The sequence below is a fragment of the Triticum dicoccoides genome, chromosome 2B (genome assembly GCF_002162155.2).
Source record: "Triticum dicoccoides isolate Atlit2015 ecotype Zavitan chromosome 2B, WEW_v2.0, whole genome shotgun sequence".
NCBI classification, from domain to species: Eukaryota; Viridiplantae; Streptophyta; class Magnoliopsida; order Poales; family Poaceae; genus Triticum; species Triticum dicoccoides.
The window spans coordinates 820,057,531-820,072,915 of NC_041383.1; the positions used below are offsets into that span (position 1 = coordinate 820,057,531).

The window sequence follows — 15,385 nt, forward strand, 5'->3', positions numbered from 1 at the left end:
GTGGATAATCACACCTGAAGCTCCACATCACCACTGCCAGTATAGATCCGCTGCCGGCGGAGTCTTTTGGCGCGCAGGCTCCGCCTTGACCATGCCCGGCCTCCGCGGTGGAGGCGAGAGGATACACGGCTGAAGCTCCCTCCACCGCAGTAGTGATGTTCTGAGCCATCCACTACTCGATCAGCGGTATGCGCCTCCTCACCCCCTCCTTCTGCTTCTCCTTTCCTTTGAAGCAACACAGTGACCTCGCTTTGACATGCATGCCGATTTAGGGGAAAGCGAGATCGATGGAGATTGCTGCAGCGTTAGTCGGTGCCGTAGCTACCGCCGCTGCTACCACCGCTGCGTCGAAGCTCACCACGCTGATAGGCAACCGACAATGTGAGGCGACGGTCAAGGGTGAAGCCCAGTTCATCAAAGATGAAGTCCGGTTTATCAATTCTCTCATTGAGTCGGTGCCGAAGGAGTTGGGGCTGTCGCCCTTACAGACTCAATGCATTGTACAACTGAGTCGCTTGGCATGTGAAATCGAAGACTGTGTAGATTTGTTCCACACCGGCAAGACCAATAGTTTGGCTGATGATATTGGTCGACTCAAGACCAAATCAAATGAGATGAGAGAACGGATATCCGCATATTTGGAGATAGAAAACAAGATGGTCCCAACCGGCACTAATAGACTTGTTGAAGACCGCAGACGCTTGCTAGGGACTTCACAAGGGGCTGCTGTTATCCCCCAAGAGCTTCGGGATCTTCTTGATGACTCGAACCACCGTTTTTGGGTCGATAAGAATTTCAACTGCTTGCTATATTTGTGCTTGTTCCCTCCTAATCAAGATGTCAGTACTAAGCCCCTAATGAGGAGATGGGTGGCTGAAGGACTAGTGGATGGAGCCAATGTCGCTGCTGAGAATCTGAGCTTCCTCATGGACAAAAGTATCATCAGATCCATCCACACAAGCAACAATGGAGAGGTGGAGACATGCCAATCTACCAGCCAGATGCACGCGTGCATCTCTGAGAAGTCCAAGTCCCAGAATTTCGTCGTGGTGTGTGACGGCGCGGCCAGCATAACAGAGCTGGCCGAGGCCCGCAGGCTTTCTGTGCATCCTCCCGCAAACGGCATTCCCGAACTGAATTTTCCTGAGGATTTACCTAGTCTACGGACCCTGGCGGTATTCCCTGCTGATGAGGCGAATCCCGACAGGTTTGAAGCTGCTCTTGATTTTTCCAGGTATAAAGTGCTGCGGGTGTTGGATCTGAAAGAATGTGCTCCCTTGAGTGAGCAACATCTCAAGGATATCATAAGCAATCACCGGCAGCTGCTGATGAAATATCTGAGCATCAATTTGGGCAAAATTAACGAGATTCCAAGGTCAATCATGGAACTGAATCAGTTAGAGACACTTGACCTGAGTGGAAGTGCTAGCGAAACAGTGACGGTGCACAAAGAAGTCCTGCTGCTGCCCAAACTGAAGCATCTCCTTGGCAAGTTCCAGCTTAACATAATGGAGAGCAACCCATTGAAGTCTCACTCGGGTCTAAGGGACTTCCTGACAGACAAGAGTACACTGGAGACGCTGGAAGGATTTGTGACCGGTACGAGATATGGATTTCAAGATCTGATGAGTCTGATGAAGTGTTTGAGGATGGTGAAGATATGGTGCAAATCCGACGCAAGTCAATCAAACCTGGATATTCTTTCAAGCGCCATTAGGAAGTTCATTCGTCGTGGGACCGATGAGCCTCATTGCGGTCGGTCCTTATCGGTCGACTTCGAAGCATGCTTGAGAGGATTCATGAATGAAATAGACCCAGTTACGGGCGGCATACTTGCCTCGCTCCAGCTGCGCGGCAAACTAAGCCAATTCCCTCCGTTTGTTGCAGGGCTTAGTGTCATTGAGGAGTTGTGCCTCTGTTCCACTGGTCTGAGCTGGGAGGTTATTCAAAATGGGTTGATCATGGTGAAGGGGCTGAAATATCTCAGGCTTGTTGAAGATAACCTTGTGCACTTCGACATGCCGCCTAAAGCTGCTGACCACCTCAGGAGCATTGAGCGAGTATCCGTTGTGTCCTCGCGAAGGCTAGACATAACAATCCCAAATGAGGCGCTGCCACTTCTTGTGTCACTTCAAATCCTCTGTCAAGATCTGGGTGTTAGTCCTGCAACTGCCAACATCCAAATCAACCACATGAACAAGCTGAAGGAAATCACGCTCCATCATCAGCTCGCGAGTGGAATAAGAACTCAATGGGAAGAAGGAGCAAGTGGCCATCCCAATAAACCCGTCCTATTATTCATTAAAGGCCCCTGATCGACAATGCAGATTTCATCAATCAAGGTTAGTTCTCATCTCTTTCGTCTTCACATGAAGTATATATCTTTCATTCAAGTTAATTAAAGCATACATACTCTTTCACTATGTAGGTGCAGTGCAAATAAGCAATGGAGGCACTGCTGGCTTTGCTGCCTGCTGGATCCACGCAACAACTTGACCTGAATCCTTCTACAATGAAAAAGTTGTGGGTACACCCAAGTTCCATGCACCCACAATGAAGAGTACAATCAGGGCAAATAGCAAAAAAAAAAGAACTTCATGGCATTGATCATGAAAAGAATGTTTTAGGAGCTTGATCTCTCGTTGTATGATGTTTTTACTACAATAAGATTTCATATGTGTTCAATTTACAATTCCATGTTAGGGGTGTGCATTGGGTTATTTTATCTTTTTCTTTGATGATGCGGAGAGATCAGTCTATCCACTTATTGTACCTTTTGTTTTATATTCCTTTAAATTAACAACTTTTGCTATTAATGTTGTGTCATCTGTACTTAGGTTGATTCTTTACTTTTGTGCTCTATATGTTGAACATGCTTTGGGAGTCCTTACCATTGTATTTTTTTCATAAGGTCGTGGTAATGCTAATTCGGCCAGCAAAAGGAGGGGTTGTCATCTCATGGCAAAGCTTTAGAAGTTTTTCACCTATAAAAGTTCTCACATTTTTCGGATGTTTCCGGAACCCATTCCAAGACCCCCAAAAAGTTTTCATATATAGACCCGGAATTTCTGTAATCATCTTATACCTGCAAGGAGGCCCCGCCATCGTGGAGAGAGGACATGAGCAGCAGTTGCTATGCGCCCTTGGCGGACAACGAGTGCCTATGTCTGTGTTGTGCGCTCAGCTCCACCGGCAACTACCCGATACGCTCATGGTGGTCTTCGACCGAGGCGGCTAGGCTGGTTGAGGAGAACACTGCATTAAACGAGTGACGGTCACAGCCAAGGGCGGCGTGTTGGCATAGTAGAGGCGATACAAGGGGGCGGAGTGCTATGCTGCACAGATGCCTAGGAAGAAGCTGAGCTCCTTAATGAATCTAAGGTCCTATTGACATTGGTATGACTTGGTGCGCGACCTCCTTGAGTCGTTGCTTGGCCGGACAAGCAGCCCCGATGTGTGTGTTGTCGAGCTTTGGGTTGATGCGTGAGCACAACTGGTTTGAGGTGTTGTGCGTGCCCATGGTAAATCCCCAAGTTAGCTGATGGAAAATCCTTTAGTGGTAATTTTAGGAACAAGTTTGGCAATAGTTACATGGCAAATTTACGAAATTCTGATCTATAACACATGGCAACTTTTTGTAAATTTGGCGGATTGATCACATGGCAATTTCAGGGGGAATTATTTTGTGTAGATTTTTTTATCATTTCCTCAAAAGTTGCCATGCCTCAACATCTTCCATCTCTCAAAATTTGCCATGGCAAGTTTCTTTAATCAATATGTTCAAAGACATGGCAAACTTGCCATGGCAACTTAAGATGTTCAAAAACATGGCAAAATTATAGATATTCCAAAAACATGGCAAAGTTTGCCATGGCAACTTAAGATGTTAAAAAACATGTCAAAGTTACAGATATTCAAAAAGATGGCAAACTTGCCATGGCAATTTAAGATGTTCAAAAACATGGCAAACTTGTCATGGCAAACTTTAAGATGTGCAATAACAAGGAAAATTTATTTTATTAATTAAGTTTGTTCAAAAACATGGCAAACTAGTCAAACTTCTTCAATTAACATGTTCAACAACATGCAAACTTTCAATGCCAAAGTTGGCAACCTAATTTGTTCAGAACCATGGCAAACTTGCCATGGCAACTAAAATCAGTTTTTTTTGTTTATATATGTGTTCATGGCAATTTTTCTTTAACATATGTTGATGCATGAAATAAATCTCTAGATGCACTTTTACACTATTTTTGCCATGTAAATTTTTTCTTAGATTTCGGACTCACTGTTGCCATGGAAAATAGGATGAAAAATTTAGTACATAGGCCATGGTAAATTTAGTTTCTGGACCATGGCAAAAAAAATTGCAACATGGCAAAATTTATTTAAATATTGGACCATGGCAAAATTAGTCTATATATCATGGCAAATTTAATTAATGGAACATGGCAAATTTACTTTCTGGACGATGGCAAATTTCTTTCTTCTTTACAACAAGGCAACATTTCTTTAAATATGGGACCATGGCAAATTTAGTTAATGGAGCATGGCAATTTTAGTTTTTGGATCATGGGAAAATTATTTGAAAGATGACAATTTTTATTTTTAGCACGACAATTACACAATTTTTGGACCAATATTGGACCATAGCAAAATTTCTTTTAATATGAATCATGGCAAATTCAGTATATATATGTCAAAGTTAGTTAATGGAGTGTGGAAAATTTAGTTTCTAGATCATGGGGTAAATTATTGAAAAGATGACAATTTTTATTTTCACCACGAGAACTTACATATGTTTGGACAAATTTCAAAATTTAATTTTGAAACCAGGGAAATTTTTGCTCGACCATGGTAACTTAATTTTGTACTACATCTGCAACCGTGTCCATTGCCTTTTCTTGTAGGTTTTTTCTTCTTAGATTAATATGCAACTTTTGGTATGCAGGGTTTTCATTATTTTAGATGACCATGACAAAAACAAATTACGTTTTTTTTACTATGCACATCTTTTGCTCTGTACAATCTCTTTTTTTTTGTAATTCAACGTGGCAATATCATGTTGGGTTCTTTCAGGTTTACTTTTTTTTTTGCATACTTTCGCCATTTTATGTTTTTTTTATTTTGCTACAACATAGCTTTTCCTATAGGTATTTTACCTCTTCAGTAGTTTTTCTTTTGAGTAAAACCTCTTTGGTCGTTTATCATGGCAATTTTCACTGTTGGTATTTTGTTGCTTACTTTTTGCAGGTTTACCAAGAAGGTCAAGCTTGAAAGACACAGGCCTATCCCAGCCCAGATGCCTGGCTGTTCGGGTTGAACGCTCGGTAGCGCGAACAACCCTGAGCACGGTATTTGTTCGGTCCCAGTTGGTTGGGGTCCGAACGGTTCGTTCGGGAAGACACCTCCCCATACCGAACGTCAGTTCGTTATTAGGGTCCTAAAATAAATCTAAGTGACCATTTGTACAACATTTTGAAGGATCCGTGAATAAACTATTCATCTCCGGAGAGTTGTGTGACTAATGTTGCGTTTATCTTTAACAGGGAAATAATGTGGTGGGCCAGTTGAATTTTTTATCAAAAAAGTGCAATGCGGCCATCACAAGAATGGAACATTAGAAGAAAATATTGATGGGAGCTATCTCGTTTCTTCGCTGCTAGGAGTAGTTATTTATGTTCTATCGAACCCGACGACGTTGGAGTTGGTCGCATGTAGAGAAGCTATTGCCCTTGCTGCTGATCTACTCCCTTCGTCCCAAAATATAAGAACGTTTTTAACACTAGTCTGGGCAGAGGGAGTACTAGATTGCAATGTGTCATGAAGGATGTGCAAGAACGTTCAAAAGGGCTATATGCGGTATATATACTTAAGGAAATGTGAGACTGGATGGTTTCTTGTCCCTCTTGTAATTTTGCTTTCGAAAGTAGGATAATTATGAAGCCTAGCTAGGTTTGCTTTATCCGTAGATAATGGCCCTCATATCTTGTTGGGTACGTAAGATGACACCGATATCATACCTGTAATTTTGTTACTCAATCAATAAAGCCTAGCAGGTTTCCGTAAAAAAAAAAAGAAAAAAAAACATCACGAGAAGTATCGACCGCCCGGATACAGAACCAGCTGGCGCATGATCAAAAACGAATATTCCGCTTTCTCCGCCTACAAAGAGACACCCGCCGGCTTGTCGAGTTGGGTTGTTTCACTTTTTATCTCTCGTCTGACAACTCGACAAAAAAAAAACTCTCCCATCTGGTAGCCTCCGCGTCGTGCTCGTCAAAATTGAGATTGCCTCTGGTAATGTTTCCCGTTTGTCTCATATATTGTTATTTTTGACTATCTGTTTGTCTCATATATTCTCCGTAGGTTTGCTTCTCATGGATGCGTACAATTAGAAAAAATAATCATCTTGTTCTTAGTTCAGGTGGAAATGAATTTTCTGGTAGTCTAATTCCTGGCGCTCCCGGCTAATATGGAGGATTTAGATGCCGCATCGTCTCTGCCGGCGATGGCGGATCCTGATCCTGCTTTGCTTGAAGCGGCGATGCAAGTTCCTGTTACTGTTTGGCTAGGGCCTGTCGGCCCCCTTCTCCGGAAACTCAATCTCGGACAGAGTCTGCCTCCAGATCTGCTAAGTGAGGATGAGATTCGTCTTCTCACGGACTTGTGCATCTCCCTGAAGGACATGGCGGAAGACGACGATGCTAGCTTCATGATCCAGTGGTGGATGAAGATGGTCCGGGAACTTTGTTATGACACGGAAGATCACCGCCTGTTCCCATCTGCGGCCGTAGCACAGGCTGCATAGTTGGTCTCCATGTGGATCTCCCAGAGCAGCTTGTCGAGCTGCTGGCTTTAGACGACGAGAAGACACTCAAGGTGATACCTATTACTGGATGTGCAGGTACAAATCTATCTTCAACTCAAATTTCATGTATTTTCCTACTCCATTCATAATAGAATACATAACTTCTTATGCACTAAACTTTTGTGGATTTGCACAGGTGTGGGGAAGACAACAGTTGCAAGATCCTTGTATCGCAAGCATGGAAGGAAATTTCAGTGCCGGGCTTTTGTTACTGTGTCACGGAATCCACATATGAGGGGATTTCTCACTAGCATGCTCTCAGAGCTTAAAGCGCCATGGCTCCATGGTTTTCCTGATGTGCCGGACCTTATTCATGCTATCAGCAAACATCTTCAAGGCAAAAGGTAATTAATCTCTACTACTACTACATAACCTTTAAATAAGCAAACTGTGTGTTCTCGAAAAAAAAATCACAGAAATACTTTGGGTGTTTTTAAAATTAGACTGTTTAGGTACAAGAACAACATCTATGTTAATTATTATATTTCTCAAAAAAGTTTTGTTTTATTTCTTAGAAAGAAAAAGCGTGTTCTCATTGCACTATAACACCGCATAAGTAATCTGTAATTTGGTCTTTTTACCTTCTTTGCCGGAAATACGGAAGCACGCACCAAAACGAGAATCCGGTTTTGCGCACGTGGTTTTATAAAGTTCAGACTCAACATTGTTTCAGAAATCTATATAGTTCAGACTAAACATAACCCAAAGTTTATGATAGGCCTTTTCTTTCTCTATTCTCATTGTGGATTGAATGTTTGGCTAGGTGACATCTGTAGGTCAGTCTCTTAGAAATACAATGGATATTCAATTTGGTTTTGAAGTCCAATGATCACACTGATGTGCGCTGGGAGGTGTATAACAATCCATATTTATCTTCTTGCGGACCTTTATGAACAGTTCACGGTCCATACCTGGTATGCATCAAATGCGCATACCTCCGCTTGTCACGAGTTGAGTTCGTACAGACGGGAAGCGCTCGGTTTTGTAAACGTTGTTGTTCCCTAAGTACGCGTCCCTCAACGGACTGATGTACTTTCCCAACGTTTGATTTGCGGCGGTGTTTCTAGCCCATTTAACTGATCATTGATGTGTTCGTCCTTCAGATATTCTTCTTGTTAGAGCATCTACAACCGGAGTCTCCTTCCCTACCTCAAAACCATTTGGGGGGCTGCCCAATCAATGCCCCGATGAGCTTTTATCACCCAACCGGGCTACCCATAGCCTGCCAAACGCCAAGACTGACCGCCACTACCCATATCCGACCCAAATCTGGGGCAGATATGAGGACGCCCGGGCGCGCTAGCCACGTAGGCTCTGACCGCTAGAGTCCACACGGAGATATGGAGAGACCGCTGGTCTGTCGGGAGCCTCCTCCTCTCCACGCTGTGTGGCACCACTCCGGCGTGCCGCCCGTGGGAGGAGGCCAGCTATTTAAACCGGGCGGCGGCAAGCAAACACTATCCTCCCCCATTTCCCTTATCTCCTCTCCTCTCTGTAGCTGCCACTGCAAATCCGCTCGCCGCTACCATGCCGAGGCACCGGATCTCCACCTTCGACATTGTCGGTACTAAAACCGGCAGACCTCGGGGTAGGGGGTCCCGAGCTGTGGACCACACATCTAAGGGTAAGAGGGGATGAAGGAGACAATATTTACCCAGGTTTGGGCCCTCTCGAAAAGGTAATACCATACGTCCTGCTTTGATTGTATTGATAATTGTGTATCGAGTACAAAATTGATCTACCTCGAGACCGTGAATTATGTTCTAACCCTTAGGCTAGGTGGTTGTAATTGCGATCGTCCTCCCTACGGACTAGAGCTCCCAGTTTATATCGACACTGTGGGTACCCATGGTTACACATGGTAGGTTGTCAATCTAGGGTTACGTATGCCACCGAGACGATGCATGTCTTGGAGTACACGTCAAGTATTGGGTGAAGTCCATCTTGATCATGCCTAAGCCACTGGAATCCTTCCTTAGAAGAATGGGTGCGCCATAAGCTCGGCCCATGGACTGTGGGCTGACTAGGTCGGTACCCCCTAGTCCAGGACACCGTCAGTAGCCCCCGAACTGGTGTTCAATGCCGAGGATGACAATTTTCTTTCGACACGTGACTTCGGCTTTGGAGTCTTGATTGTAAATCTTAATGTTGTCCACTGTTTCCCTGCAACATATGTAAGGTAGTTATTGATCAGGTTAAGTGAGGGTTGGCATGCTATCAGTAAAATATGTTGATGAAAAATAAACACATTGCAGATTCAGCAGATTAATTCGAGCCACATGGAAAAAACATTTATCCAAACCAAGCACGGTTAAGAACTAGGAAATATAGCAATTGTATATGTTTATCATGTATTTAGTACAACCAAATTCGATTTATTTCTCACATGCATAACAATACAAAATTATACCCACAATAATTGGACATCACATTACAGAATTGAACCAAGCAGTTAAATAAACACCACATCAAATGAACCAAACGTTAACTGGGCACCACATTGCACAATATAATATAATCCTAATAGAAGATTAGACAGTTAACCAAATCAAGGATGCTTAACGACTTGGAAATATATCAATTGTATTTGTTTCTTATGTATTTAGTACAATCAAATTCTATTTATTTCTCACATAGTAGACAGTAAAAAAAATGCATGCACAACAATTGAACAACGCATTGCAGAATTGAACCAACTAAACACCACAACAAATGAGTCAAACATTAACTAAGCACGATATTACACAATATATAACATACTAGAAGATCATACAGTTAACCAAACCAAGCATGCTTGATAACTTGAAAATATAGGGATTATATTTGTTTCTCATGTATTTTGTACAACTAAATTCGATTTATTTCTCGCATGAAAGCCGATACAAAATTGCACCCAGAAGAATTGAATATCACATTACGGAATTAAACCAAACAATTAACTGAACACGACAATAAATTAACCAAACAGTTAATCACCACACTGCACAACATATAGAACATATACACTAGAGGATCAGATTGCATGGTAAAAGTATATAGGATAATTTACTAAAATTTGCTAAGAAAAGGCAGGAACAGAACATGCAACAGGTAAACCGAACATGCATAACCGGCGTAGCTAGCTAAGTGAATATAGGTCCTTATACTGAGCTAATAAGACAAGCTACTTTTCATCGTCGGATATAGCGATGAAGATTGGCTCCTTGGACTTGGAAGAGAGTGAGGCCTCCACATCGTGGGGGCCCTCCTCGTAGTGGTGAATTGCTTGAACCGCTCTGAGCAGCAACCTGCTGTCTCTCGAGTTGAGGTAAGCATGGGCACACTGAGAAAACACCTCGTAGTCATCGTTGAAGGCACCAACGGTGGCCTCAAGAAAACGCCATGAATTGTCGTTTGAAGCAGCCAACCACGTCGGTCTCATTAATGTGAAATGAAGCAAAAAATATATATATTTGGTAAGTTATGGAAAAGTAAGAGTATTCTTTTTTGTTTTCTCATTAATGTGAAATGAAGCAAAAAAAATTTATACGCAATCACCTATGAGCATGGAAAATTCTTAAAATGTGAAGACATGTTTTAATTTAGGTACGTCTTATTCCATGATAATTAAATAGTGAACAAGTATAAGTAGTTTGTTGTTTTTGCGATATATGTTGTCCCTAGAACAAGGTATATATTAATTTGTTATTTTTGTCGCACCTAACATAAATAATTCTGCAGATACTTCATTGTAATTGATGATTTATGGACTGCATCAGTATGGAATATTATTAGCCGTGCTTTTCCCCTGGGTGATTCTTGTAGCAGAATAATAACGACTACACAAATTGATGATGTGGCATTGGCATGCTGTGCTTATTACCCAGTCTATATATACAAGATGGAGCCTCTTAATGATTATAAATCTCTGGAGTTATTCTTCGGTATCAAAGAAATTCCAAACGTCAAAAAGGAAAAGTGGCTGCGTGAGGACAAACAATATTCCGAACAGATGAAAGATGTCCTAATCATTATCTACAGCAGTCTTCCACCTCGTCTGAGGACATGTTTGCTATATCTCAGCATGTATGCACATGGCTACGTGATCAAGAAGGATGAGTTACTGATGTTGTGGGCAGTTGAAGGTTTTCTCTATGCTGTGGGAGAACAAGGCCCAGAAGAAATTGCCCAGGGTTATTTTGATGAGCTTGTCAGCAGAGGAATGGTCCAAGCCGTGGACACCACTTACAACGGAGAGGTATTGTCATGTTCAGTTCACCAGATTGTACTGGATTTCATTAGGTACAAATCCAGGGAGGAAAATTTCGTCATCACACTGGACTATGATCAATCAACTCTAGCACTTCCTGAGAAAGTTCACCGATTGTCTGCCCAGTTTGGAGGGGTAAAAAGTGCACACATACCGGAAAGCATCGTAACATCCAATGTCCGGTCTGTTATATTTTGGGGTTTCTTCAAGTGCTTACCTTCTTCCTTTATGGATTATGGACTTCTTAGTATTCTGATTCTTCATATTTGGGCTGATGAAGACAACGAGAGTCTTGACCTCACTGGAATCGGGGAGTTATTTCTTTTGAAGCATCTTGAGATTGAATGTAATATTACCATCAAACTTCCAGACATGATTCGATGGCTGCAACGTTTGGAGACACTGAAAGTACATGCAAAAGTAGTTGCTTTTCCATCAGATATTGGTCTTCTAGAGAGATTGCTGCACCTCCGCCTTCTGAGCCAGTATATTCAAAACAGTGTAGTTGCCCACATGACATCTTTATGCACTCTTGGGTATTTTGATGTCGGCAGTCATTCAGAAGAAAATATATTGCATCTTGGACGGCTGAAAAATCTTCAGGATCTTCAGCTCACATGTACTACTGTACAGCCAGCAGAAAATCTGGAAAGAAATATTCAACTCCTAGGCTCTATTCTTGCGGAACTCACCGTCTTGCAGTCCTTAACTCTGGTACCAGCTGCTTCAGGCTCATATTGTGTAAATATCCCTGAGGATGGCTTCAACATGGTGTCTCCTCCTCCGAACCTGCTTCTTCAGAAGATTGAGCTGTCACGACACTGTTGTATCTTCTTTAGCCTCCCTAAGTGGTTTGGGGAGCTCAGGAAACTCTGCATTCTAAGGATTGCACTTAGGCAGCTGTCAGGGGAAGATATAGATATCCTGAAAGAACTGTGTTCCCTCGCTTCTCTCACCCTGTATATCCAGACAGCTCCTGCAGAAACAATCTGTATTAACATGGAAGGATTCAATGTACTCACGTACCTCAAGTTCATGTGTGCTACACCATGCCTGTCCTTTCTGCCAGGAGCAATGCCCAAAGTCCAGAAACTCGAGCTAGGCTATAATTCAAACGAATGGAGATCACATACCTTTGAAACTGTTGGCTTCCATCACTTGGCAAGCCTTACAGAGGTTTCTGTAAAACTTGGGGTTGGGCATGCTGACAGTTTCAAGATAAAAGGTATCGATTCTGCATTGAAGGATGCCATTAAGTATCATGTGAATACTACTATACTTACACGAGTACAATTGGTAGATGTGATTTATTATGGAACTACATCAACTAATAGAAGAGAGAAAAAGTTACAAGAGATTCGAGAAGGCAAGAAGAAAATGACGGAACATTTGGACGAACAAGATGAAATTCGACAAGATGTTCACATAGACAATAAATGGGTCACCGAAATTTCGGAGGTACAAGAGGAAAATCGACCTAAGATTATCGTCATGGAAATGATGACCGAAATTTCGGAGGTACAAGAGGAAAATCATCCTAAGATTATCGTCATGGAAATGATGACCGAAATTTCGGAGGTACAAGAGGAAAAACCAATGGAAATTCAAGAAGACAAGAAAGAGATCACAAAACGTTCGGAGGAACATGTGAACAAGCAAGACAATAGCAGGTACAGGTTTTTCTTCTGAGACTGAACATGCAATTCGGCTAATCTTCCTACCCTTACCACTTAACACTTTTCATTCAATCTTACCAGATATGTCAGAACAGATCGCGGTTCCACTCGCCTGAAGAATCACATACAACCAGTCAACGTCGTGACGGGAACCATGGGCTCCCTTCTCCCAAAGCTGCTCAAGCTCAAGGACAAGTACATGCTGATGCTGCAGACTGACGTCAAGAACAGAGTCGAGTCCCTCCATAAGGAGCTGGAGGCTCTGCAAGCTGCCCTCTGGGAGGTGGCGAAGCTGGAGCAGGTGCAGCTAGATGATGTAGCCAGGATCTGGGCCAAGGAAGTAAGAGATTTCTCATATGACGCGGAAGATGTTGTCGATTACTTACCTGGGAGCGCTGAGGGAAGGAAGGCTCGCCATGAGATCGCCACGGCAATCGATGGCATGATGAAACAGGCCCAGTATTTGGCCGACGACCTTGAGAACACGGTCGGCGTCCACATTGCTACTAATCGAAATGCCGCAGGTAGTTTGTTGGATGGTAAACCAATGAATGATTGGTCTAAGGTGTACAGCAATATTGGTTTTGGGTCTGAGGTTGGAAACAACGCAAGAAAGATACTATTATTATCTACATATTATGATATGCCTTATCATCTGAGGGCATGTTTGTTGCATCTACACATTTTCCCAGAGGATTGCTTAATCGAGAAACAAACCTTGATCTGGAAGTGGGCAGCCGAAGGTTTAATTGTTGAGGAAACAGGGACAGGGTTATTTGAGCTTGGAGAGCGATACTTCCAGGAACTCATAAACATAAACCTGGTCTTGCCTGTAGAGGACGACTCACATCCTGGGAAGGTAATTGGCTGCCATGTACATGATTTGGTTCATGATATGATCTGTTCCTTATCAACTCAAGAGAACTTTGTTACCGTTTTGGATGGTTCCAAGCAACAAACCCCTGTTGAATGCAAGGCTCGCAGGTTGGCAGTCCAAGATAGGGCCGCAGAGCAGGGTGATCGTCTGGCCCACATTGACCCGAGAAGGCTGAGGTCATTTAATACTATGGGGTGTCGTTTTAGTACCGAACTAACACTTTCAAGGTGTAAGCTCTTGCGGGTCCTTGCTCTGGAAGAATGTAGTTTGGTTGAAGGCAACCTTTCTCATGTTGGGAAGTTACTTCTGCTGAGGTACCTGGGACTATATAACACACCTATCAAGGAGCTACCGGAAGAAGTAGGTGATCTGAAATATCTGCAAACGCTGGACTTGAGGGGAACCAAGGTCACAGAATTGCCTTGGGGAGTTGTTATGCTTAGCCAACTCAAGTGCCTGCGAGCTGATAAATACACAGCAGTGCCAGCTTGGAGGTGGTATCTTCAATCTTTAGAAGAGCTCCGGCTGGGCGATATAGACACGTCCGAATACTTTGTGGATAATCTGGGCACACTAACAGAGCTGAGGGAGCTCGAGATTTGGATTGAACGCTTGGGTGAGAGTCAGAAGGAAGCTTTGATGCAGTCTATGAGAATGCTAGAGAAAATCCAAGTCCTTAGACTTATGGGACGTCCTAGCTTGCGGTTGAGTAATGAGCTAAGCTGGAGAGACTATGATCCACCTCGACAACTCCGTGAGTTTTGCCTAGGCACAGCATCCCCTCGGCTCCCGGCGTGGATCAATGTCTCCCGTGTTCCAATGCTCTCATACTTATCTGTGTGCGTGGAGGCTGTGGGGGAGAAGGATCTGGATATCCTTGGGGCTTTGCCAGAGCTCATTAATCTGAAGCTCCTGCTGCTGCCGTGGGTCGACTCCCCTACCATCAAGGGCGGTGGCGCATTCCCCAAGCTGAGGAGCTTTCACACCACCTCAATATTCAAGTTTCTACTGGGGGCTATGCCGAGACTAGAATCCCTTCACTTCGAAATCAACAAGTCTAGTGCTAGACCTGTTGAATCAGCGTTGGAAAACCTCCTTTCAATTCAGAAAGTGGAAGCCAAGATCAGAGATACCGCCGACTTGACGAAAGTGGAACCGGTGAAGCGTGCAGTGGACAAACATCCAAACAGTCCCAGCTTTCATGTCGTCAAAACTGATGAATTATCCTGGCACATGTAACCATTTGAAGGTAACAGAGTATACACATATATGTGTACATACATATGTACTTTTCCTAACCATGCGTGATTCCTTATGTTTCTTCCCAATACGTTATTTTGTAGGTGGGCACCGTGCACCGAATTAGACTCCTAACCATGTCGCATGCCTGCCATGTCACCAGCTGCAGATAACTACGTCACCCGTTGAGTTTAGTGAGTTCTTGTTTGAAGGGAGAAAAACACACAAAAAAAGAGAAGTCAGAAAATTGTTTTAAACTGTGGAATTGGTCTTTGTTGCTTGCTTATTTTCTAAAACAAAAAATATATCAAAAATAGTGTCTCCTTTCTGGGAAAACTGTGTTTAAATTAGATGGAGTTGCTCTATGGCGTCTAGTGCTAGTAGTCCATTGCTTTATTAGTTGGTCCAGAAAAAAAAGGAGAAAAAGGCCTACAAAAATATGTTGAGTACTGAGTTTTGTACAAATGTGTCTT

The 15,385-nt window shown here is 43.0% G+C and overlaps 1 protein-coding gene and 1 pseudogene across 1 annotated transcript; both read left to right on the plus strand.

Moving 5' to 3' along the window:
- The first annotated feature begins 287 nt into the window (after positions 1-287).
- LOC119361569 (disease resistance protein RGA4-like) lies at positions 288-2,315 on the plus strand. Its single transcript, XM_037626716.1, has one exon. The coding sequence runs from the start codon at positions 288-290 to the stop codon at positions 2,313-2,315; it is 2,028 nt and encodes a 675-aa protein (XP_037482613.1).
- Positions 2,316-6,443: 4,128 nt separating this feature from the next.
- Positions 6,444-14,912, plus strand: LOC119361570 (annotated as a pseudogene).
- Positions 14,913-15,385: the final 473 nt, after the last annotated feature.